The sequence below is a fragment of the Phymastichus coffea genome, unplaced genomic scaffold (assembly GCF_024137745.1).
Source record: "Phymastichus coffea isolate CEN01 unplaced genomic scaffold, Cenicafe_Pcof_1.1 PCOF00043, whole genome shotgun sequence".
In the NCBI taxonomy this organism is placed as follows: Eukaryota; Metazoa; Arthropoda; class Insecta; order Hymenoptera; family Eulophidae; genus Phymastichus; species Phymastichus coffea.
Genome location: NW_026706854.1, coordinates 1,996,992 through 2,022,649, shown reverse-complemented (window position 1 = coordinate 2,022,649; position 25,658 = coordinate 1,996,992). Strand labels below are relative to the sequence as shown.

Sequence of the window (25,658 nt, the reverse complement as noted above, 5' to 3'; positions counted from 1 at the left end):
ATTGAAATCCATGATAGATTAGATAAAATAAATTGACAATTGATCGAAGCGCGGTGGAATCGGTTTTTTCGGGCAAAAACGCGGACCCTTCAACGAGAGCTCGCCGCGTCGATTTGTCGTCGCTTCGCAATATTCGTCCGGCTGTCCGGGCCGGCCGAGTGGAAACTCCATTCGAGCATTAATCAAACGGCAGACCCGAGTATTTTTCGCTTTCTGCAAACAATGCCAGAAGACGACGCGATTACAACTGTCGCGCGAGCGGTGGCTCGGTTAAACTAAGCAGGTGCGCCACTGCTGCCCGATCCCTTTCGCGCAGCTTCCCATTCTCCAAAGCCGACGCTTATTTTTGCAACGATGGCAAATGAGTTTTGAATTAGTAAGGAGCTTCGCTCGCTCTCTCGGCGCGTGTCTCGCTTGCGAAGGAGGTTTTGCAAGCGTATTGTACGCCGAGCAAAGATTGGAGCCGATATAAGTGAGGGGTACGAGCAGCTGCTACGCGACTTGTATATGAAGTTGCTTGCGCCCGCTGGACAACCTCGCCGAGCCCGCGGAGTAACGACTTTCCAGTTTTCAACAAACGGCTGCTTCCCTTCCTGGTCATCCGTGTTTCAATTATTCACTCGTATTCGCTCGCATCGCTCATGTTTGCGATGTCAACGACTTTCTATTATCAATATGCTGTCGTGAAGCTCTTTTCACGTTCGACTACTCCAACTAAGGTTCGGTGCTTTCTTTTTCGCATAGAAAGCACGTAGTCACACCGAGCATGATTCTGTTCGTATGAGTAAATATGAGTGAATGGAAAAACCTTTGAAAACTCATTTCATACCATAGAACTTCGTCGGTGCCTTTATAATAAACTCGATATTTTTATTTCAATGCGATTTCGTTTGATATAAATAAAACTTGTTCCACGAATAAAAATATATTGATTTTATAAAAAATCTATACCCGTTTCGAGATCGAGTAGAGATCATGAAAAAGAGAATGAGTCCCGAGGGCAAAGTTTTCGTTCGAGCGTTTAAAATCATCTGTCGCGCTCAATATCTTCGATAAATAAGGTGTTTTATGAAAGCAGTGAGCTCGTAGGGTATCCTATTGACATTCTTAAACGTACAGAAATGAAAATTGCTCATTCGGAGTAATTTGTGAGGAGAAAAGTTTTATGACGATATCTATATGAAAAGAAGAATGCAGTGAGGCAACACCATAGCTTTCAAATGGAATAATGGATAAATAGAATGAAATATATTAAAATGTGAGACTATGAACAAAAAGCTTGCTCTGTGCCGTTGAAACGTCACTTTGAAAGCTGACATTTGTTCGTTGGCTTTAAATCTTTATTAGTACTATGCAATTGACTGTGACGACTCGCTTGACTACTGCTTCTCTGAGTGATTTTTGAAACCCGTGAGACGTTAGCGGCAATCGAGTCGGTTGGCTGCAGCAGCTCCGAACGAAAATAGCGCCAACACCTAATGACCGAGGCCTTACAAGTTTCGTCAATTAGTCCGAGAAGTGGATCGACGTGTCTGTAGCTGTGTCTGAAACCGAGCTAGCAATTGCATCGCGCCCCATGTACGGCTAAGCGGCGAAAACGATAAATTAATCAATCCCCGATCAAAGTTTGAGCGGCAGTAGCGGCGGTGCATTGTTCCGGCGGCGTTGCAAAGGTCGAGCGCGGATCGCTTCGAGTGGCAACTGCGACAAGCCGAGCGCGTCGACCGACCATAATCCCTCCCAAAGATGCGCGCGGCGCTCGAGAGACGAGCAACAGACGCAGATCGACAAATCCACCGGGCGCGCGCGTGTAGCTGTGTGTGTGGGTGTCGATCTACACGTTGCTCTTTACAAGTGCTATTTCTCACTGGCAATCGACGATATCGGGAAAGTAGGCGAGGGGGCTAAAGATTTTTTAATCCACGTTCGTATGAAAATTTTACTTGAAATCTAACTGAAAACTTTTAATTGCTTGTTATAGGTAAGTGGTTGGACACTTCAAAGACTCCGAGGCTCGGATAATTTACTTTAAGAAGTCTAATTTGATGGAGGGCAGCGCGCATAGTAAGTTTTACGGACTTTCTTCATTCAATTATTGCGAGAATTTGGAGCTTTTAAAATCGCATAACGATGATTCAAACTTTGCCAAATAGTCGTACGGTCAAGTTACTCTGTTACTAGTTTATTGCTGCGCTCGACAACTTGGAGCACTGCGGAACAATAGACCAAGGGCTATGGAATTATGCACTCGAAATTTTTAGATAAAGCTGCATGAAAAATACATGAAGAGTTTTACAGGAAATAAGAAGAAGAAGAAGAAGAAGAGGAAGAGCAGAAGTAGCTAGCAGTAGGGTGAGGAGGAGAAAGAGGAGGAGGAGGAGGAGGAGGAGGAGGAGGAGGAGGAGGAGGAGGAGGAGGAGGAGTTACATTGCGCGGTGTACATCGCCGAAGGTCGTTGCTCGGCAGAGTCGTAGCGCAGACTACTGACGCGGAAAAAGCCTCGGAAAAGGTTGTCTTTCGATTAGCCAATTCATCACTGCTGAACGCGACTAAAATCTACTCGCGTATTATCGTTGGCTCTTTTGAAGCGCCTAGCAGAGAGCGAGGAAGCTGCGTATGCGCCTAAAATAATAACCGCGCTCGTCTATTCGCCGCTCGCATGCGCCAATGCTGCTGTACCTATACTTAGCCGTAGCATTGCTCGAGCAAACAAAGGAAAAATGAGCTCGTGCGCTCCGCCGATGCGGCTCACGTACAGATCACGTCTAGCTGCGAGCGCAAGCCGAGCAAGCCAGCTGGCATTCCGAGGCAGCTCGTAATTGCACTCCGAACCGCTCGAATGATCCTTTTGCAGAGTTCGCTCGGCAAATCGCTCATGATGCTACTTGGGCGATACGCCGGCCGACCTTCAGCCGGCCAGATGCTTATTCTCCGTTCCGGGGCGCGCGCGCGGTCGCAATCAGCTGATCCTCGCGCAGACCGAGCCGTACGTTGCCAAGCGCTCCGCTGCTTCCGAGGCTGCCCCGTCGTCCTTGGAGGAGCCCCTCGCGGCCGAGCCTGTTTTACCGACGGCCGGACACGGCGCGCGACAAGGCTCGGCGGGAGCCACGGGTGTAGTGCAGCTTGGGCACGGCGCGGGCACGGCGCGTCGGAAGCGCGCAGACGCTAATATCGGCATAAAGCCAGTGGGGCGGAGAGGGGAGCGGCGGCAAAGGCGGAATGGCGCTCCGTCGGATAGCCGGCATTAAACGTCGAGGCTGCGAGCGCCGGAGGGAAATCCTGCCGAGAGATTGCGCGCTCGGCCGCGGAGTGCCAGCTGCGCATAATGAAAGCGAGAGATAGCGAGGAGGAGAGCTGGATCGAAGAGAGAATCATTTTTCAGGGATAAAGTCGGCTAAGGCAGAGCCGACGAAAGCTCCCGGGATCACGCTCTCTTTCTCGGCTCGTTTGGATGCAGCTCAGCGGGGCCGCCTTGCTGCAAGAGGCCGAGCTGGCAATTTAATTTTCGAGCTAGCGCGCGGCCAATGAATTTCGCGCAAGGAACGGCGCGCGGGAGGCCGCGTGGGGCCGCGCCGAGCCCCCATTCACGCCCCGAGTCTTCAATTACTCGCTCTAAAAGCGGATCTGGCCGCCGAGCAGCCGACTGCGCGAGCACATAATTTTTCCCGGCCCGCCGCCGCCGCCGGCGCCCAAGACGAACGACACTCGGCGGAGCGCCCCGGCCCCGGGCGGAGCGGGCTCGCCGGAGCGATCGCCGCGGCGCGGAACACGAGGCGGAAAATCCTCGCGGCGCCGCGCGCGTCGGATCCGTCGCGTCCGTCGCGCCCGCCGCCGGGCACTGACAGGGGGCTCGCGGGGCGCTAACGGCTCTTGAATAATCGATGCCCAGGAGCGCGGCCGAGCGAGGGTGTAAGCAAGGAAAAGCTGGGGGGGGGGGGGGGCGAGGGGCGCGCGCACATAAATCAGCGGGCGCGGGCCGCGGAGGTGCGTACGTTGGCGTCGACTCGCGCCGCGAACGCCCATTAAATTAAGCGCGACGATCGGAAGTGCCGGATAAGTTATAGGAGTAGGATTGCCGAGCGACATTCCCACAATGCGCCGCTCGGCGTTCGCGCGAGGCTCGATTACCGGCAGATCAGATGATGCATATCGCCATAACTCAGCGCTGGCACACGTCTCGGCCGTAACTCGGCGACGCTGCGCTCGCTCGCAGTTTATTTGCTTGACGGGCATTTATCAAGTGGAGCGCCGAGCGCGGCCCTCCTAATTGACACCTGCGCTCGGCCCGCGCTCGTGGCTGCGGGCAAACAATAAGCGCGCGCTCGCCGCGGCTCCCGACGCCAGTTTCTGCCGCGCCTGCGGCTCCGCCGATGTAGATACCGCGAGCAGCGCCTCCGGCGAGACGCGTTGCCACGCTCGGCGCTTGCTAATTGCGGCGAGCGCCCAGCCCGACGCGCCGATCGCAGCACCTTCGATCGCCTAGGCGTCTCGCTCGACGAGGTCCTACTCCGGCATCGTTGCAATCTCGTCGCCAACTGACGCCGGGAGCGCAGCCGAGATGAAAGGGAACTGCGTGCTGCGAGCAGCCGGAAGCGGACTAGCAGCTGTCGAGTGGCAAGGACAGAAACGAATGAATTTGAAGACGAGCGGCTGCGTCGGCTGCTTGGCAAGGCCGAGTTCTTGTCGAGCGCCGCCGCGAGCTGCGAAAGCGCGATTTCTTTTACAAGCCCCCAAGCCTCCTAAACTCACTCGTCTCTGTCTTACTTTCGCGCATTACCTCGTCATGTTTCTATTAGCGGGATGGAAGTAAGATGCTATTTTAATAAAGTCACTCTCTCAACTTACAAGTCTATCTGTACAATATAGTTGCGCGCGAATGGGAGCCCACGTGTCGGTGATGTCGGGTAACTTATAAATATAAGGGCTCAAAGTAGCAACCCTATGTATGCAAGTGTTAAAATTGAGCAATGTAGGCTATCCAAGTGATAAATAGTTTAGTTTTATAATGAATATTAGTTCAGTTGTAAAAAGCTTTGTAGACGCGTTTCCTTCTAGTTTATTCAAGCAGCTGAAATTTTAATCAAACTCTCTTTTTCTCTTTTTTTTAGAAAACCCCTTTCGTATTTGGATTGAGTGGCTTAAAATACAGCAACGTTGATCATCCCAAAATAAGCCCTGTATTATTACATAAAAGAACATTATTTGCTTTTAAAACAATGTTTTCACCGAGTAAAAGTTTTCCGATATTATCTACAAGGTTCGTCATATCTAATCATAACACTTCATCCATCGGACTAATAACCATTATTTCAATAAACTAATTAATTCTAGTAAGTTAACATTAATATCTACTTGTTTTGGTCATATTCATTAATTTAATACACTGAGCGAAATCATCCTTCCCCCTCCCTGCCACACTTAGTAGGCTGAAAGTGTCTAAAAGCTGTTTCGAAATTGATCTCTCGACTCGCATCTGCTCATTTTTCAGAGAATGGTCTTATGCCTATTTACGCCAAAGCGCGTTGAAACACAGGCTGATCAAAGATCAGCGTCAGTTGTCAATTTGGTATGTGCGTGTTTATCCGAGATAGGGATAGAGGTGGGTTGAAGAGGCTGACAAATTATAAATTATTGACCCTCCGAACGTGGACGACGCCCCAGAGACTGATCTCTAATGAGCTTGCTGCCTAGCAAGTCGAACGACGGTCGAGCGCTGTTGGCTTGGGTGCGTCGACTCGTCGTCAAGTTGAAAATCGGCGCCGCGCTCTTGGCACTGCGCGCGCGCGCGCATCAATCAACACGCCGGCGCGGCCGGCGGCAGACAAGAGAGCCCCGGATCACTCAGCCGAAATGGCCGGCTCGCCGTCGGGAAACTGGGCGGAGCGCCCGCGAGACGCTCGATCGGCAAGCGAGAATTTTCGACGATCTTGGCTCGCGCGGCATAAATCCTATCCGGGAGAGCGCGCGCCGTTGAGGCGGAGCAAGACTGGCCTGTAAATCAAAGGGGACCCAAGCGAGCGCGTGCGAAATTAAATTCCGAATTTTCCGAGCTCTCGGCTGCCGGGGCTGCTGCGCTGTAGGCGCTACATCGGTAGCTGATCATTCCTCGAAAATGACTGAAGTACGCGAGAAGGAGAGACAGAGACAGAATGGATGAATGAGAGAGAGAGAGAGAGAGAGAGAGAGAGAGAGAGAGAGAGAGCGCGCTCGAGCCACCGGGCTGCCGTCCAATTTGCAGCGCCGACTTTGGAAACTATTTTCTCGGCCTCTCTAGACTGCAAACTCGAGATTACAGCAGGATCGAGTAGATCGAGTCCGAGGAAAATCCTGGGGTGGCGACCGCCTGATATCATGGACAAGTTGGTTGACGCAGCCGACAGCTTAGCGGAGTGGGAGGGAGGGGGGAGCTTAGGCCAACGTGCCGCTCGCTTGGCGAGGGCTGGTCGCGCGCCCAGGTGACGGGATGCTGTGAGAGCTGATGAGACGTACCTTGTACTGCTCGCGAGGCCGCTGACTGGCTCTGCGACTGGCCCACGCTCTAGACACGTGCACGCGCGCCCGCTGACTTGCACTCTGCGCTCGCACTGTTCGTCGTCGTCGTCGTCGTCGTCGTCGTCGTCGCGACCGTTGCCGACGCCGTCGCGGTTGTTACTTTTGCTTCGATCGCTGCTGTTGCCGTTGTCTGTCCGTCTGTCTGTCTGTCGCAGAGCGGGATGCCCTTGGACTGGAGCAGTACCCGTTCACGGCCACAAGCAACACAGAAATGCTGGGATCTCAAGGCGTGCTGCCACTTTTCCTGCACCGGACCGCTTACGCTCTATCCCAGCCGTAGACGACGGGAGGGGGTACCCACACAGCAAGCTGCACATGCACACACGTGCTTACGCCCGAGCACACGTACACACACGCACGCGTGCGGACCTACGGCTACCTGTAGCTATACGGTGGAATGCACTGTGCCCGTCGCCCTCCCCCCGCTCGCAACCGCCTCCCCCCTCGCCGCCAAGCCGACGCTCTATCTCGCGCGAGTGTAGCTGCGCTGCGCGGTTCTGGGGGTTCGCTCGCTGGCGCTGATTAGGCGGGCACTTAATCGTAATTGGGCCCCGGAAGACGGGCGCAAGCCGCCGTGAGAAGAGGAAGCCAGCGCGTCGAGCCGCCAGGGAACTCGGATTTCTCTCACTAGGCGTCAGCATCACGGCGCGCGCGCGCGCGCGCGCGCCGCCGCCAGATGTTCGCCACTTGATAGTTCATCAGCTGGGCCCGCAGCGCGCGATCCCACGGCGATCGCGCGCACAGACAAATTCTCTCCCTCGGCTACTAATTATTTCGAGAAGCTTATCGTGCTAATTTCACGCCGACGCCGCTAGCCGATCGCCTGCCGCTGATAACGCCGCGCGCCGCGCGCCCGAGCGCACGATGGACTGACTGCGCGCTCGCAGGCCGCCGAGCGAACGCCGTACAAGAGTCAAGGTGCTTACCCGCGCGAGTTGAGTCCGGTCGTCCGGCGCGGGCCGCGCCAAAGCCAGCGGACGCTGCGCTGCCACTGATGCGCGCTTGGCCGCCGGCCGGTCCTTTATAACGCTCGCGCGCTGACAGAGGAGCCGCGGGCTGGACCTGCGAGGTGCCTGTTCCGCCGGCCGATTACCGGCCCGCGCGACACCGCCGCCGGTTCTGCGGCTTAGCCGCGCTCGCAACCCCCGAATTGCCGGCGGTTCGCTCCATTCACGGACGAAATTACGAGTTGCGCGCCCGCGACAATGCGCCGCCGCTCCGTGCTCCCCAATTGCTGCCGCGCGCCCCGCCGCTCGCCAGCGCACGACGGTCCGCGTCGCTTGCGCGCGACCGGCCGAGCGCGCCGATCGTGGAGCGATCAGTCCCGCGCGGCGAGCGCGTCGTTGAGAATCGCCGACTCACCGCATCGCCGATGAGACGCGAGAGGAGGTGCGCGCCGCAACAGCGACTTTCCTCTCGGCGGCCGCAATCAGCGAAGCCTGCCAAGGCTTTCCGCGGCTCGGAAGGCCGTGCATTACGTGCACGCGTGCGTCAGGCATTAACATATTGCGTACTTGCGTACGGCGCGTCGACCTCATCGCCGCAGGCAGCCCTCTCTCTCTCTCTCTCTCTCTCTCTCTCTCTCTCTCTCTCTCTCTCTCCCTCTCTCGCTCGCTCTCTCACTCTCTCCCGACGTGACCGGCGGCGCCCGTGTCTAGGCGTGCACCTGCGAATTCGGACGCTCGCAGACCCCGGTAAGGCCTCTGTACTCTCGCTCGCGCGATCAGCCACTTTATGTCGATCCAGTTCTGCGGCTAAGAGCCGAATGCAGCGTTGAATTTTTCACTGACTGCCGCTTTGCATTTCAAAACTGACTCGCCCGTTCCGAAACGTTTTTCCGACCTCGGTACGCTCGACAGGAGGTGGATCCTGCAAGGGGATTGCAGTTCGAGCGCAGTCGAAGCTCTTCTTGTTAATGTTAACAAAATGCTATCGCTATGAAAGTATAGGGAAGAGTAAGATCTGTCCATTGAAGGCTTCGGCGAGCTTCTAATGTAACAGTAGCTGTAGTCGAAACTTCAAAAAGGTACGTGGCTTACAATGAAATATGCAGATGGGGATAACAGCGAACAATGCACGTTGGATGAGAGTATGAGAAATGTCCCGGAATTTTGACAATTGTTATTTTGCGCGGAACATTGCGGCAAAAACGCGCGTACGCGTCGAGTAATCTTCGTGCAAACCGCATCGGAAGTTGTAGCTGCGGACACCATTGAAAGGCGTAAATTGCATTACGAACGAAAGGTAGCTATGGATAGATATCGTCTTCCTCCGTACTTCTATGCTTTATTGAGTTCTGTTTGCATTATCGATTTGCGTTCGATATTTCATTGGCCTCGAGGGTGAAGCTCCAGTATAGCTGGCGCTTCCGTCGAACAGCGGTGCAGCGATCGAGTGGCTGGCTGAGCCGGCTAATTAGACCTTATATACCAGAGGCTATTAGAGCGGCTCGTAGTCGTGGCGTGAGCCGGGCAGCGCGAACCGATACAATTGCCGCTAGCAGCCGCTGGAATCGCTGCTGGGAAGCGACGCGGCTGCGGCGGCCCGCGAGAAATCCAACGTGCACGCGCGAGGCTTGGACAAGCAATTTGGCCCAGCGCTCCTGCCTTTCTCGCTGCGGCGGGCAATGGAAACCGACCGCGAGCGCTCGCGGCGAGGCGCAAACTCGCGCGGCCTGTCAGCGGCACGCTCGGCCTCGACGGCCACGCGCGGTACAGAGCGCTCGGGGCTGCGGGAAGCTCGGGTCCGAGCCCTGGCTCGATTGGCCGAGGGCGCCGCCGAGGTGTCGATGCGATTGCGCGCCGACCGGCTCGCGGCAGGCCGCTGAAGCGCCGTCGCTCGTTCGCGTACTGCAACGAGCCTGCGGCCTTGAACTTGCTCGCCAAGCATCTCACGCCTGCTTACTTTCTCATTCGCCTTGACGAGTGCCGGTCCCGAGATCAGCCTCGGCTCTGCTCGCTCGATTGTTTCGCTCGCGTCCATCCTCGACGCTGAGAAGCTGCCGCGCCAGCTTATCTCGATTGTGCGGAAATGCGGAAATTTCGAACGGAAGAGAGAGAGAGAGAGAGAGAGAGAGAGAGAGAGAGAGAGAGGGAGAGAGTGAGTGAGCGCGCGACGATGCAACGATTTCGCTGGAATCCAAACATACGGATTTAAGCAGTTAGTTTCCCAGGCACGACCTGCCCGGGGAAAACCGGAATCCGCAATACCTACGCCCAGTTGCGGCCAGTCGCGCGCAGTTAGCCGAGAATTCGAGCGGACTCGACGCTACGGCCCCTTCCGCGTCGCTGATTGACCCCCGCGACGTGGCCCAATATTCCGACTGTGTTTCCTCCCCTTTTAATCTCTTTTTCCTTCTCTCTCGGAAAAGCGGAGGACTGTGTTGGCTAGTTACGCTCGGGGAAACCGCCGCGTACGGCTCTTTCCCGCTCCCTCGCCCTCTCTCTCTCTCTCTAAGTTAGTCTCCGCGCCTTGCTTGCAGCGCAAAGTCTCTCTGCGCTGGTGTCTGATTTGAGATCACCTTCGCCGCGTTGTCTTGCCAAGTGGGCGAGACCCCATCACCATCGCGTGTATCCCTGCCCTCGTACTAGTACGATCCTACGCGAGCGACCGCCGACGAGATCCATCGGCCTAGCTGAGGATGCACGCGATATCCAAGGCCAGCCCGAACAGCGGTAACTCGACCCATCTCCATCGAGCCCGTGACCATGACGTTGGCACGGCGTTGCTCCAGGAGGTGCCTTCCTTTCCGCACAAGGTGTGCAAGCGGCATTACGTGATAAGCGAGTAGCTATTAAGCATTCAATGGCCACCCAACAATCTCTGGCACGAAGGGCCAGGCTAATCGAGCCTGCGCTCCTCATTGTAATTAGTAGCGTAACAAAGTCTCTTCCTTGTTCTTTTACGTCGCAATTTATAACCTTCCATCATACTTGCTTGAGCTTTCGTTGTATTTAAACGGTTTTCTCCCACTCATGACCGAGACTCTTTATTTCGGCTAAATACGACTTCATTTTGAGTATTCGTTGATCAACGTCGAGTCTAATGTATCCCTTGGCCTAGTTATTCATACAGTCGCACACCACATTCCCCACAGCGTAGAATCGCGGACTCGTAGAATTGTCACTTGCATGTACCTTATATTTTCGCCTGTTATTGTCCTGAGGGACGAGCAGGCCTTCTTCCTCGACAGCTCGCCAGATTCCGCGTTGGTCCAACTACGCTCGGAAGAACGATAGGCGCGCGCGTCATCCGCGCAGCTTGTCCCGTGGCATGAGTATCAAGCGGCTCGACGGTGCACCGGAGGTCCGTGCGCCAAAGTGCAGCAGTTGCGCGTTCGGCGCCGCCGTGCCCCGTTGATACGCGCGGGCGTCGTCGACAACGGCTGCGGCCGCGAACGAATAAAAGGACAGCCCTGCGAGCTTAATAAACAGCTTAATTTTAACCTTTCCCACCTACACGCGACACTTGGCCCAAAACTTTCTTGCTAAATTAACTTTGGCTCTTTATGCGAAAAGTTTTACTGCGCGACATAATTTCATGACTAACTGCCAGGTCCGTGTGCGCGCGCGCGCGCGTTTCCTCTCTCTCTCTCTCTCTCTCTCTCTCTCTCTCGCTCTCTCTCTCCTTCGTTCCTGTTTGAAAGAGCTCCTCGAACGGCCACAGCCAGGATTAATAAATTAATATTATTATCAAGCCTCGAGTAACGAGCACACCCGGATAAAGTTTTTCTATTAATTAAGAAAATGATGTTGCGTGAAGGATGCGTTCTCGCTGATAAGTTGCGCCGACGAGAAGGTTAGGGATGTTAGAGAGGGGGGGGGGGGGTGGAAGACGAGGAGCTTGATGATAAGTCTCAGTCCGCAGGAAAAGAAGCGTCGTAACTTTTGATTAGCTGGCGGTTCATTCGAATATCCCGCGGCTAATTGACTTGCCCCGGCACTACAATGATTTTCGCCACAGAAACGCGGGCGTTCCACTGATTTCATCGATGCGTACCATATTATTCAGACTGTACAGAAATGCGCGCGTTTCTCAGCAGACTTCTAATTGTACATAGTTGTGGAAGTTTCGCCGTCGAAAAAGGAAGAGAAGACAGAAATTAAAAACTCGTAAAAAATACGCGAAATTATGGACGGATGCGGATTTCCGAGCACGCTTAGAGTTCCCCGTAGCGCTTACAGTTGACACGGTTCGGAAACGTACCAACAATCGTGCAGACAGCCCTTGGCTTTTTGGAGGGCTTTTCCAACGTTAACTAGCGGATCTCCGCTCCCTTCGCCGACCTCCTCGGCATTCTGAATAAACATATTCATGTACACGCAACGACTAAAGCTATTCACATGTACACGTACGGGCAATAATAATAATGAAATGAAATGAGGCTATCACGATGTAATATGAGAGGTAATCAAAACGCGCCGGTCGATTGGCAAGTAAGACTCGCAGAGCAGGGGAATGGCAAAGCAGCGCGCTAAGAAGCTATGCGAAACGTGGAAATGGCGATAGCCTGGGGCGAGCGAGCTGCGAAATTTCGGCCGGTTTTATTTTCCGTCGATCGGCTGGCAGGTCGCCCAGCCTCGAGTCACTCGCGCTCGGCGGCTCTCCGGCAGCAGCGTCGGCCTGGGCCGCGTCGATGGCTTGCGTACGCGAGCGCAAAGTGCTCCGGCGCGCGCTGCCGCTGCACGGCCAGTTCGCAGAATTCACTCGTTACGCGGTGAGCAAAGAAGGGCCTTGGAGCTGTTTACGAGCGCCAGTCCACGGCGGCGTGCCGCGAATCCCGCCGGCGAGAGTAGGAAAGAGAGAGCGAGAGAGAGAGAGAGAGAGAGAGAGAGAGAGAGAGAGAGAACGAGCCGGCACGCAACGCACTTTATTGCCACGCGCACGAGCCCGTTACACGCGCACGCTACAATAAATATCGCGAGGCGGCCGATGCATTGTGCGGGGGCGAGCCGAGGGGCACGCCACGAGGAAGCGCTGGTCGCCACTTCTTTATTATGCGCCGGCAAAATATCCTATTAGCGCGCGCGCCGAGCCGCTTTTTCATCCAATTACACTCGCGCGATCATGAGAATCAACGCGCTGCTCCCCCCTCGGACGCTCTCGCCTCACCTCTCGATCTCATCATTCACTAAATTCACTCGGCGGCTCCGAAGCGACATCGTCTATCAGCCCATCGCTGCCCACCCACCATTTGTCTTTCGCTCGCTCGGGCCCGACTCATAGTAATGATCTGTCTTCTACGCTTCATCATTTTTTCCTCGACAAATTGCTCACCACCGCTCGTGTCTTTCTCGCTGATCAAACCACGGTTTTATTTTATTTTTTTTTCGTTAGGAGCCCTTCCGTCAGATGCGTATCGCGCCTCATTGAAAAGTGCGCCGTCTAACGCCTAGATGAGCCCATCCTCCCGTGGCTCACCAACGACTCACAAATTATCCGGACGCGCGGCGTGTAAGACGCCGTTCTTTTGATGGGGGGGCGTCGTCGTCGTATTTTCAGCAGATCGTATGGTAATGTAGCAATGTGTATTTATAAAGAAGCCGTTAACGTCTTAATGGATTTGGGTGGGAAGCTCGCGTGGCCCGACTGGCTGGCCGCAGCCGTGAAAGGAAAAAAACGAAGCAGAGATAAAGAAGAAGAAGAAGAAGAAGAAAAAGAAGAAGCAACGGCGGCAGGAGCAGCAGCAGCAGCAGTAGAGAAAGCGGAGGAAAAAAGAGGAAGGCAGGCAGGCAGGCAGGCAGGCAGGCAGGCAGGCAGGCAGGCAGGCAAGCGCGTCCTTAAGTGGTTGGCTTCCGTTCAATAATGCTCCGAACACAAACGGCAGCTAGCTTTGTACTGTAAAGGCATTTATTAGGGATTTTTAGCCGGAGGAGTTTAATGTCTTACACGTAGCTAAGCCCCGGCGTGGATCTCTTTCTCCTTCTTTCTCTGCGCGGCTCTCGGTGAGCGGACGGCCGCGGCGGGGGAGGGGAATTAATTAATCCGGTTGTGCAAGCGGCTCGTGGCTGCCTCCCGCGTGTGTACAGCTACGTGTTAGTTTATCGCACGGTGATATCAGCTGTTGCAGCTTCTCCGTGAGAGCGCCGCTGCCGCAGCGGCAGCCAAGAAAAAGCAGTACCGTCGCGCGCTCCGATAAGAGAATTACAGTCATCCCTTACTCGCCCATCAACTGGTAGCTGGCGGTCCAATTAGAAATGCAACTGCCGGCTCGGCTTATTAACCCTGCCCGCGCTCCTTTACGCCGTGCCATTGTCGCGCTCCCACTCTCTCTCGCTCTCTCGCGCGAGCGCGCGCGCGCTTTCCCGAGGCGCCCTGCTGTCCGGCCGTCGTCGGGCTCGATTCGGCCGCTCGTCGCGCTCACCGCGGCCCGCGGCAACTGCTATAGTTAGCCTGCACGTGAAATAATGTAGATATAATGGGCGCGCAAGGGGAGCAGCTGCGCGCGTCCGTGCACTGGCCGAGCGTCCAACGGCCAAGGTCGCTCGCTCGCTGCCGAGGTCTTTGAACCTGCCAGCGGGCCGCTCTCGGCTCTTTCCCCTTCCAAGGGCCGAGCTGCGCTCGCGGGCGCGCTGCGACCGCGGCCAGCGCCGCGGCTCGCGCTCGTTTCGCGCGCGCCGCCTCGCCGCCGAAAACTCGTCCGCGCCCCCGCGGGTCTGCCCCGCCGAGGGCGAGCAGGCCGCGCGATCGGCGCGATTGCCAGCGAGAGGCCCGCTGTCTCTCTCGCTCGTCCGTCTTTTCCCGGCCCCTTGCATCGAGCTAGCTCGCAGCGCCCGCGGCCAAGCGTATTCCTGCTTAATTTTTGCTCCCCTCGCTTTATCTACGAAGTCGCGGCGAGCAGAGTTTTGTTTTCTGCCTGCCTCGTGTACATACAAGGCGCGCGCGGCTGTAATTGGGTGCACCGCCTCGAGATACTTTCTCGGTAAAGCCTCGCAACTCTACTCGTCATCTGCCCCCCCCCCCCCTCCCCCTCCCCGCTCCCTCGATCTCCCTCTCGCTTTTGCTATCTCTCTCGCAACCAGCGAGTCACCTTGCGTTGCCTGAGAGCGCTCGGCGCCTGCGAGCACTGAATCCTGCATCGCCGCGAGCGATCGTCACGGCTGCAAGTGTGCCCTTATATCCGCGGCTTTTCCCCGATCGCCATCTCCAGTTTCCATCTGCTCGTTGAAAGCTCGAAGCAGCCGCGAGACTCGGCTCGGGGATCAGCGCGACGTTGCCTGGCTGCTGGCCGGATCGCGTTTGCCGGGGCACGCCTCGTTACGGGCGAAGGCCCCTCGGCGCCGTCGCGTGCGCGTGTGCGTGCGTGCGCGTGTGCGTGCGTGCGTGCGTGCACGGGCCGTGGCTCATCGGGAAGCGCGCGCCTCCTCCTTTCCCTCGCTCGGCGCCACGCCATTTCCCAGGCGTTTCCCCGGCGCGACAAGCGCACACGCGGGGCGCCGCGGCATGCTAATGAAACGACTCGGAGCCGCGGGAGTGTTTGCTTGGCCGCACGCGCGGCGGCGGCGACGGCGGCGACTCGTTGAGGGGCTGCTTCGCCAGGCGGTGTGCAGATGCTACGGCCTCGCGGCCGACTGACGCCGAGAATCGCTTATTCTGCGTACGTCGCGCTGAGAGCCCGCGATCGGGAAAAGTGCATCCGGCCGAGGATGCCCAAGTCTCGTGGCAATAAAAGTAGCAATCCGGACATCGTCCAGCTGAACGTGTCATCGGAATTGTCCGTGCTACGATGTTTGCCGCAAGCGTGGAATGGCATCGAGGTTCGCCTTGGAAAGCCTGCAACCGATGAAGCGTTGCCGAGCTTTCGACTTGGACACTGCGAGAGCGTGCAATGAGTGTAAATTGTGCTCGGCGAAAGCCAGACTAACCTTAGCGGGAGCAGCTATAGCATTAGCCGGGGTCCGGACTGCAGCCGTAACTTGCACATCTACATCTGCGGATATAACTCGAACGCCTGGTAGTAATAAGAAACAGAGATTAGGATAAGCAGCCCCTTGTGGGACTCGAGCATCCGAGTACGCTTTATCGCGGCCCATAGGTGCGCGCGACTCGCAGCATCTTATTATGGAGGCGAGCGCGTGGTATAATTACTAGTCGCCGCCGCCAGCTGCTCTAATGAGAGCCACTACTCTTTTTCGCAAAATCCTTCCCCTTTTTGAATGGGCCGCCGGCAGACTTGGTGATGATAGAGACTTTGCGCTGTTCGCTTTGCACTTTATTCTCTGTACTTGCGGCTTTGTCCGCGGTACAAAGACAGGCCTTATTGTTCTCCAGTAGCAAGCTGCAATATCATTATTCGAGTTGCGGGGGCTGGCCCGGAATGCGCAGCTCACGCATACTTTGGATAAACGTGTTTACTGTTGGCGCAAATAAGAAAGGATATCCGAAAGAGAGAGAGAGAGAGAGAGAGAGAGAGAGAGAGAGAGAGAGAGAGAGAGAGAAAAGCAGCCCTGCCGAGGCTTCGAGTGCGCAGGCACTTATATTCGCCGCTGCTGTAAATTTATCACCAGTGCACTCTATTTTGTTGCTCGCGGCCGCACGTCGGCAAATAATACGCGCCTTCGCTTTTCCCAACATTTCATTGGCTTTAAAGCATTTTTATCCTCCCTAATTGAGGCTACTTTCAGCAAGAATGCGCTTTCCTCGTGGGCTCGGGTGCCGCCCCACCGCCGACGCTCGCCGCGCCGCGTCCTCCTCCATTTGCAACCTCTTCCCTTTCCTCTGCCTTCATTCCACTCGCAGACAGGTGCATCCCGCAATCATCATTTAAATAAATGCCACTTGCAACGCGCTCCTAACGAATTATTCTCTGCCCCTCTCCGCGTTCGCTTTTCTCTTTCAGTCTCGGCGCGAAAAAGTAAGCCGACACCTGCAGTCCGATGGAGGAAATCACGGCGCGCAACAATGAGCCATGGACGCCATTAAATTTCAGCGGGATTCCGAGGGAACAAAGAAACAATGCCGAGCTCATGTAGGTCATCCGAAACACGATTGAATAGCTCGCTATGCAATTTCAGGAGCGCCGGCAACAGTCGAGGGGGCAGAGAGTTCGCGCGCTGCCGCGAGAATGCAGATCCCAGCGAGCGCGGCCGACGACTGTGGTGGCGGGGCCAAGGAGAGCGCGACCAACGTCGACGCGAGCTGGCCCGCCGCTCCCGGGAGTGGAGGACGTCGAGCTGACAGCGGGACAGGCGGCGGCGGCGGCGGCGGCGGCGGCGGCGGCGGTGGCGGCGGCGCGCTAAAACTTTGATTTGTGCGACTTGTTCAGCGAGCCAGCGGAGCTAGTCCATTGAAAAAGAAGATCAGTCGATCGTTTAAACGTCCCTCGTAAAAACCGCTGTCCCGGACGCGCCCGGACGCGCCACGAGAAAGTTGGGGCGGTGGGCGCCGCTACGTTACGCGCTACTCGGCCGCGCGGGCAGAACTTTGGCGGACGAGCTCCGCGTGCAATTGCGCGCGCGACTCGTATACACGTGCATCATCGCGCGCACCTGCAGCTCCTTCTTGCGACCTGGACCGCGCGCCATCAATTACGACTGCAGCTCCGTGCCTCGCTTCGCAGCATCGCGGCGCGCGCGTGATAAATATACTCGGGGCCTTTGTTTCGCGCGCGCGCAATCAACGTCGGCGTCGGTGCGCTCGCAAAGCTGCCCCCGCCCAGGGCCCCGGGCGCTCGTCGGTTGCCAGTTGGTCAAGCAGCGTCGCCGAGCCGATGGAAGGCGATCCGTGTCGTGCTGCAAGCTCTTGCGTAAAGGCAATCGCCGCCTCGCCCGTCAATACTCTCGCGATCATGGACGAGCGCCGCGTGCAGCTTGTGCCGCGACTCTCTTTCTCAGAACATCATTCGATCAGCGTTTGTCATTATCAATACTCGTTCAATATCAGAGCGAACAATGAAAAGCTCGACGAGTGGCCTCGGAGACGTTCGTTGTGAGCAACTGATTTCATAACGTTCTCTAGGCGATTGCAGACGATGACGATGACTATTTATTGATAAATATGTAATTCATGGCATTACTAACATCTACTCGCTTCTCGGACAGACAGACCTCTCTTGACTGTCGTGCGAGAAGGAACTTGAATACCTATCCAAATTCTAATTTTGCGAATCGATATGTCTTGGTTGATTTTTTTGCTTACCCTTCGAGAGTTTTCGAAACACACATTTTTCTTAAACGGGTCCATTTTGGAATTTCTTTGCAGTGATCTTTGTATGCGTAGCGCTCTGCGAGGGTCGAAATTTCTACCAGAAGATAAATAAGATATATGGTACATATGTTTTTTTGACATACTCTCGCGTGTAGCGTTCCAATTGAGAGTGGCATTGGCGCTGTCGTTCGTCATGATTTCTCCCAATATTGCAGAGAAACGCCGAGAAAACAAAAAACAACGAGATAGTTGTTTTTATTATCGTCAGAGTTTTCACGGGGTTTGGACGAGACGCTCGTGTACGTCGTGGCGCACTTGTATAATAGATGACGGAGCCAACGGGTTTGGGTATAGGAACACTGGGAAAAACCATTCGCGTCGAGCTCAAGAGAGTAAATGTAATGAACGCGCGCAGGAAGCTCGAGCTAACAACAATTCCAGCCGCTCTATCTTGCTTTTGTTGGTTCTCTGTTGCAGCACACTCTTACAGGCCATTGCGCCAAAGTGATGGCCGCCAAGTTTCTCGGCGAGCCGTCCAAGGTAGTCACCGGCAGTCACGATCGTACCCTGAAGATCTGGGACCTGCGCAGCCGAGCCTGTGAGTTTTCAACGCGTAACGAACGCCATAATTGCCGCCATCGCGATTGCCCCGAACATTTCGCGAGCGCGCGAGCACTCGACGCCTCGAGGCATCGGCGAGTGCGCGGCCGAGCATTAACGCCTACGGGCAGCCCGCTGCCGCGCAATAATTGTTCGCAGTGGCGTTAACTCTATTTATATTTGGCCGGCCACGATCCCGCGCCCTTTTCCGGCGCGCGCGAGCGCAGCGCCGAATAATGCCATTAGGCGCACGTACGTGTCGGTCGTTCCCCGAACCGGCTGTTCGTTCCTTCTCGCGGCACTGACTTGGCCCGTAATTGCGTTTCGCGCCGTTACTCCCACCAGCGCGCCCCGCGCCACGATCCCGCGCCACGATCCCGCGCCACGATCCCGCGCCACGATCCCGCGCCCGGATAATCGCGTAAACGCCAACGGATTGCCTAGCCGGGCATAAGGTCGTTTCGCGCGCGCCCCGGCCGTTGTCGCCAATCAGCTTCGCCGACGATCGGCGAATTCGCACCGTCATCCTCGGCCGAGCGCTAGACCGTCGTCGCTCCCGCGATATTTTTCTCGCCGCGCCAACTCGTTCGTCCCTCGCTGCAGCCGGTCTTCCGACTTCCTCCGGCTCGTTGACAATTTAACTGCGTTAATGATTTCCGCGTAAGCAGACTTTATAGGGGGCTGCCATTCGCCGAGTGCATAAATGAGAGGTCGAGAGCCGCGCGCGCGCGCGCACGAGAGAGAGAGAAAAAGGCAGGCGATCTCCTTTTATAGTCCCGGCAGCTATATATAGACGGTCTTTCTCTTGCTCTCGAATTATTCGAGCCAACTCGTGATAACTTGGATTCCCCGGCATAATCGACGCCGTGAATAGTCAGCAGAGAGTCGGTCGAGATTACGGCGCCCGCGGGAACTCGACAGAGGACTTTCTTGTTTCTCGGGCTGAATCGAATTTTTGGCAGGTCTCGCCCGGCGTCGACGACGACGACGACGACGCGCCGCGCAAAACAAGTAATTAGTTCCCAAGATTGCCTCGGCCCGTCTGGCCCTTTTATCCGCCCAAACTCAATTAAACGCCGAACATTAATGCCTCGACGCGCAACGAAAAACCCGAACCCTCTGCGCGCTTCGGGCGGCTTCCCCTCGCCTAGTTCCGCGGGATTTCCATTGCTCGCGGCGGGCTTTCACCGAGGAAGGAGTCGACTTGTCCCGCGGACGAGACGCGTGCAAGCGAGGCCTTTCACCCGATCGCGTTGCAGGCGTCGAGACCAAGTTCACGGGCTCCAGCTGCAACGACCTGGTCACGTCGGACGGCTCGGGCTCGACGATCATCAGCGGCCACTTCGACAAGACAATCCGATTCTGGGATACGAGAACCGAGTCCGGGTCCAACGACATTGTCCTCCAAGGGAAAATCACGTCGCTCGACTTGTCTCGCGGTAAGTGTGGCCGGGTTCGCAGCCGCGAAACCGCCAGCGGCGCAGTTTCATGTGCGCCAGCTCGATCCCATTGCTAAGCCCAATCGTATCGTCCTAGATGCCAACTATCTTCTGAGCTGCGTCCGCGACGACACGTTGAAGCTGCTCGACCTGCGAATGAAGATGATCGTCGTGTCGTTCAGGTAAGCCAGCGTCCATATCTGTACACTCGTCCGTTCGTTGGATCGCTTACGCGTGCTCGCGGGTGGAGGGTGCCCGGTGACTCCCAACGTAACGCCGCGAGAATCAATCGCGCCCTTTGCTCGACGCCGGAACAATTCGACTTCAAAGGGACTTTAATTAAAAATTCCTCGGCCCCATTGCCGTGCATTCGACGTAAAGTCAACCAGCTACAATAACCGGCGATTCGGCACGCCGCGATGGCCTCGCGGCTTTGCCATGAATAATCCGCGTCGACTGGCGCGCCTCTGGTCACGTCGAGGACCGGGGGCAGCGCCGGCGAATGATATTGCATTCTGTTGATCAGTCGAGTCGAAGCTGTATAGAGATCGCGATCGGGAAAATTGAAAAAGCAAGCTCAACTGATTCCCATTGTTGCAGCGCCGACGGCTTCAAAGTAGGATGCGATTGGACGAGAGCGGCTTTCAGCCCCGACGGCCAGTACGCCGCGGTTGGATCCTCCGACGGCTCGATCTTTATTTGGTCCGTGGTCACCAGCAAGATCGAGACGGTCCTCAAAGACCACACGTAAGTTCAGCCTTTCGATATTGCCAGCGCGGCGCTTGCCGGCCGATCGATGGCGATTGTCGGCAAAAAGTCGCGCGGACCGAGGCGCCGCCGGTGTCCCGCGAGCAGCGTCCGTCCGCAAGGAGGCGGACGCGGCAGCGGCTGCGGGGCTGCGACGTCGGCGCCGTCGAAAAAACACCCGGAGCAGCTCGAGTCACGTATAGCCTCTCCGGGCGTCGCGCCGTTATTACTGGCTGCGGCCTCGGACGAGTCTCGGCGCTCTTTCCGAGCTTCGCGGCAATTCGTGCTCTCTGCTCTGTCCTCGCAAATCCCCGAGACGGTCTAACTTAATAAGCGCGCTCGGGCCGAGACTCGGAGCGAGCGAGGCGAGGCACGCATTTGCAGAGGTTGCGCCGTGCCGTAGCCGTTTAGCGCTGTCGAGCGCGTGCCTCTCAGCCTCGTGCAGCTCTCTCTCGCGCTCTGTATATGCGAGCAATTTCGCGACGCGAATTCGTGCTCGCTCACATGTGAAATCATAAAGCTTTTTGATTTAACGTTAATGCAGGAGCTGGCATCTAGCTTATACAACTGTCACTCGGCGCGCGGCACAATCAGCTGGCTTTTACTGGCAATTTGCATTAAATTCGAAAGTCGAACGCGGCGCTGCGCCCCCCTCCCCCTCCTCTCTCGCCGGTCGACGTATCTGCCAGCGCGGCGATTTTTGACAAACGAATACCGCCGATTCGAAACAACGAGGGAGCGAGAGGGAGACATAAAGAGAGAGAGAGTCGGAGGTCGGCCTCGCTGATTAATTGAACCCAATTTTCGCTGACCCTCCCCTCCGCCCCCCAGAGAAAAGCCCATCGCAATTCCGATGATACCGCCACAGAGCTTCCGCGCTTGCAGTTGAGCTTCCATCTCCGGCTGCGCCCGCGTCCTCGCGGCCGATGCTCTTCGGACGCGGTCGGACTTTGCCAAGAAAGCATCCGCGCGAGAAGCCCGACCGGCCGGCAATTATAACGCTGGCCAGCGCTTTCAGTGTTCCTGGTGATGCACGAGCTCGCGCTCCGTCCGATTGCGTCGCGGCCATGGCGTAAAGGACATTCCTGAGTCGCGTTTGCGACGTGTCGGGCCGCCGGCTCTCGCGGGCCAAGCTTGCCTAATACACGGGATTGTAGCGCGAGTAATTTTCATTAAAGTGCCCATTGTTGCGGCTGCGCCAGTCCGCGGGCACCACGCGTCGGACATTACTCCGCTGCGCGTTTCCTATGTATCCATACTTGCCATTTTCATCCCTCTCGTTCTCTCTCTCTCTCCCCCTAGTCAAAATTGGGTTTTCGACGCGACTACCCCGGCACACGGCACGTCTCCCCGCTGCCTTCCATATGCCGCCTGTTTACAATTAATTGTTTACCGAGCAACTATCCGCAGTCGGCCGCATTATTTTGCTCCATTATATCTCATTAGTGCAGGTGGCGCACTTGTCAGCGCCACCGGCGATCAACGCACCCGACAAAGCTCCGATCGAATTCGCCAATCAATGACGCATCGCCGTATTGTCTCTTCGTTCGCGTTCGATTTTTCGACGTTTGCTCGCTGCCGCCTGATTGCTACATTGTCGACTCGTCGACCGCCTCGCAGCGTCGCCCAGCGTCGGCAATTTCATCCTACCAATTGGTAATTGGCCGGTTTTGCCAGCGACACTTGGCCCCTTTGCCGGTGCTCTGGCGTGCCGTGCCGCAGTGATCCGAGGGAATTGCGCGATTCGCCGATCGACCATCGCCGGCGAACAAAGCTGCTTAGAAGAGGCGTCGTCGCCTTTTGAGCAGACGCGGCATTATCCTCGCGTGCGACCGCAAGAATAACCGCGGCGAGCGCTCGCGCGAGAGAATGGACTTCCGTCGAGCGAGATAATTGATTGATTGCTACCCTACCTTTATTCCGTTGGCTGGCCATTAGAGGCTCGCACGCGATGCGGGTTCCGTTGGGCGGACAAGGTGTCGATTCCGCTGGCCGCCGACAGCGTGTCGCACGCAGGGTCCGGGCGACGCGGCGGCGCGGCGGCGCGCCTCCTTCCGAGGGCCGATCGACGTATCTATGGCGCGACCGCAGCGAGCCGTCAGCGAGTCGGCTCCGTCTCTCCGGCCGGCCGGCCGCATTGCCGCTCGATTAGCTCCGTGGACCGCGCGCGTGTCGCGGTAATCGCTGCAAAACCTTGTCGTTCGCGCAATGCGCGACGCTGCCGAGGAGCCGTTATTCGCTATTGCCGCCCTGAAGATCCGGTGCCGGCCTTCGCGTCCACTTACTTGGCCGCCTCTCCTCTCGATCGATCCCCGTGAAAAGGTGCAATTTCGCGAAGCGACGCGGGCACAGCACGGAAAAAGAGAGCGGACGGCGAGGGCGAGCGGCTGGGCAAGAAACAGGACAACTGTCGGACTAAGTGAAACACATCGCGGCGTGTAATGCGGTGCCTTTATTAATCGGACGGCTGTGAATCTTTTTTCGCAGGGACGCAGTGACCGCGGTGTCGTGGTATCCGCACGGCACGTATCTGGCCTCGGTAGACCGGGCCAAGTGGGCCACCATTTGGGGCAATCACGTCTGACAGGAGGAGCAGGCCTGAAACGGGTGTCCAGACCTTCGGGCCGATCATCATCCCCAGCAGGCAGCTACCTCCTCTTCTTCGGCTATCCCATCGATTACCGACAGTCCTACCTATTCCGATTCCTATCGTTAAAATTTACCTTCGCCTCTCACCGACTCTTCTTCTCTCGTCCTTGCCTCTCCAAGCCCTCGCCCGCAGCCCCTCGCGCTTCCCACGCTCCCTGCAGTCCACGCGATCACGAGGCTGCTGCCAGTCGACTCGTGCCAACTGAAAAATACTCAAGGAGACTACTTTACGCGTCGTTACGTTGTATGCCGAACAGCCGAAAGATGAACCCTGTCGCACAAAGCTCAACGCTCGATGGAATAGCCTTACTCTGCGTGATATTTTTTTTTTTTTTTTTTTTTTCAATCAAACGTCGTGTCCCCACCAAATCGGAGCGCAAGCTATCGCTTGGAATCCGCGCAGAACTGGGTTCTACCCTGCTTTCCTCAATAATGGTTCGATCGATGATGAAATCTCGACCAAGCCGTTCGATCGTTTCACAGCAGCCGCGCCAATTTTTAATTTTTATACTTTTAGAAGTGGACAATACAACGACGACGACCATCCGCTTGCGGCTGCTTGTGGAGAGCTGCCCGGCTCGCGTGCACTCTAATCTGTGGGCACGCGTTCCCGTCAGAGCTTGCTGCGAGTAGCCTTTATTACAAAAGTGCCCCACGTTCGACTGCAAACACGTCAGCGATAGTTAACGCGCGTCGAAGCAGCACCGAATCGCGTTGTTGGCGAGCACTCCGATGCGAAAGCGGCTTCATAAACCGTTAATTTTTCCTAAGCAGCGCCTGTAGCTGCTCCTCAAACAGCATTACCGCTGCAATTATTGTTTTTTCTTTTTTTAACATAATGTTCGAAATAATAAATCAAAGGGCAGCTTTTTATGCCATTTGTAATACATATACAAAGATGATAATTTGTATGCTACACTTTGAAAAGCGAATGGAAAATGTGATGACAGTTAAATACAGCAAGCTAACGCTTTTACAGCGGGACGTAGATTGCGTAAGGGCGCAAGCCCAGCTACGAAGTTACAGCGACCAGAATAATATTCAGCCGACATTAGGATAGAGACGTACGAGCTAACGAAAAGGTTGATGGATTAAAATGTGTTCGTTGATAAAGTTTGTACATTACGTAGGCGTTCTATGACTGGAAAAAAAAAGAGTGTCATCGCTTTCAAGAGATTAGTCGGCCCAATTGGCATTCTTCCTCGCAATAAGTGCAACGCGTTTTTGGAGAATATTTTTCATAGAATAGCGATTTTTGGCTCTTTCAGCATTTTTGTGTGAATGCTACGTAAATTGGTTTCGTGTGACCTACGATCGATCAAAACTACGAATGCCTGCGCTCTCAGTCGTGGCTTCAACGATGCAGACAAATTCATTTTTTTTTATAATTTACTCGCATGGATTAATGTTTCGCATAATAGCAAACGATTTTGCTAAGATATACTGTATTTATCGTTTTTTAACAGATGCACCTTATTTTAGGGTGTCGACGTTAAATCGTAAAAAAACGAATGTTCGATGTAAGCGGTGTTTGTGATAAATTGTAAAATATATAAAATCGCCTACGAAATCGTTACGTTCAACGCAGTGAAACCATTGAGTCACTGACAATTGAAGAATGGCGTCTGTTATTGTTAAAACATTTCTAGGAATTTGGACAATGTGATTGACACTGCACGCGCAAAAAATACAAAAAAAATTAAATACTCTCAGTTGATATATTTGTACACGTACTTACAACGGTATATGCCTCGATCATAAGCACAATATGTCATCGTCACTAAATCATTGACTAGAAAAGAGGGTGCCACGTGGAAAGGGGAGAATGGTTTTCAAGCCAATAGAAAAACAAGAGGTTTATCCCTCGTTCCCTGGAGCTTGGTCTGTCACTTGGTGCGATGCGTAGGTTTCGTATCTGTTACACACACGCGCAGAATTTCTCCAGCAGCCGATAGAAAATTATGCTCGAGAAGAGTCGTCGTGGTGTAACCGGGAGGCAACGTCTTTTCAAATGAGACGACTGATCCCTGGAAGACGAACAAAGGTCATCGTTTACACGAACACGCGCACACGGATAATTACACACACACACACACACACACACACACACACACACACACACACACACACACACACACACACACACACTCTTATATATATATATTTTATGCACATATCCATATACGTATAATTTCTTTCATCGGCATAAGCCATATTGTACTTGTTAGCAAAGTGTAAAATTGTAGCGTCTTGTAAATATATGAAATTGATCTGAAATGTATTTTGTATGGAAAACAATGGGATTGAATTTAATTGCAAGCTCGTCTTGATTCCATTGAGCCTTTGTCCCGTGGGCGTGGCGCTGCTAGTCTCGGAATAGATTCGAATGGCAATGCGGCACTGGTACGAGTTGATGAATATTGTGGAAGATGTGGTTGATACGCGCCAAGTATGGGACTAGTCGGCGAGTGCAGGAGGAGGAGGAGGCGACGTCGGAAAGGCACTAGACTCGCGGGCGGCGGGCTG

General features: G+C 55.2%; 1 protein-coding gene across 4 annotated transcripts in view; it reads left to right on the top strand.

Annotated features, from left to right (window-relative positions):
- LOC131664255 (autophagy-related protein 16-1) overlaps window positions 1-25,429 on the top strand; it is a 124,363-nt gene extending 98,934 nt beyond the window's left edge. For 3 of the 4 annotated variants that reach the window (XM_058935209.1, XM_058935207.1, XM_058935210.1), the window contains 5 exons: window positions 18,175-18,295; window positions 19,557-19,736; window positions 19,834-19,918; window positions 20,337-20,483; window positions 22,971-25,429. In XM_058935209.1, the coding sequence (XP_058791192.1) occupies window positions 18,175-18,295; window positions 19,557-19,736; window positions 19,834-19,918; window positions 20,337-20,483; window positions 22,971-23,067 (630 nt within the window). In that variant the 3' untranslated portion in view covers window positions 23,068-25,429. The remainder of the gene's footprint in view (window positions 1-18,174; window positions 18,296-19,556; window positions 19,737-19,833; window positions 19,919-20,336; window positions 20,484-22,970) is intronic. The other variant, XM_058935208.1, reaches the window with a different exon arrangement.
- The last annotated feature ends 229 nt before the right edge of the window (window positions 25,430-25,658 follow it).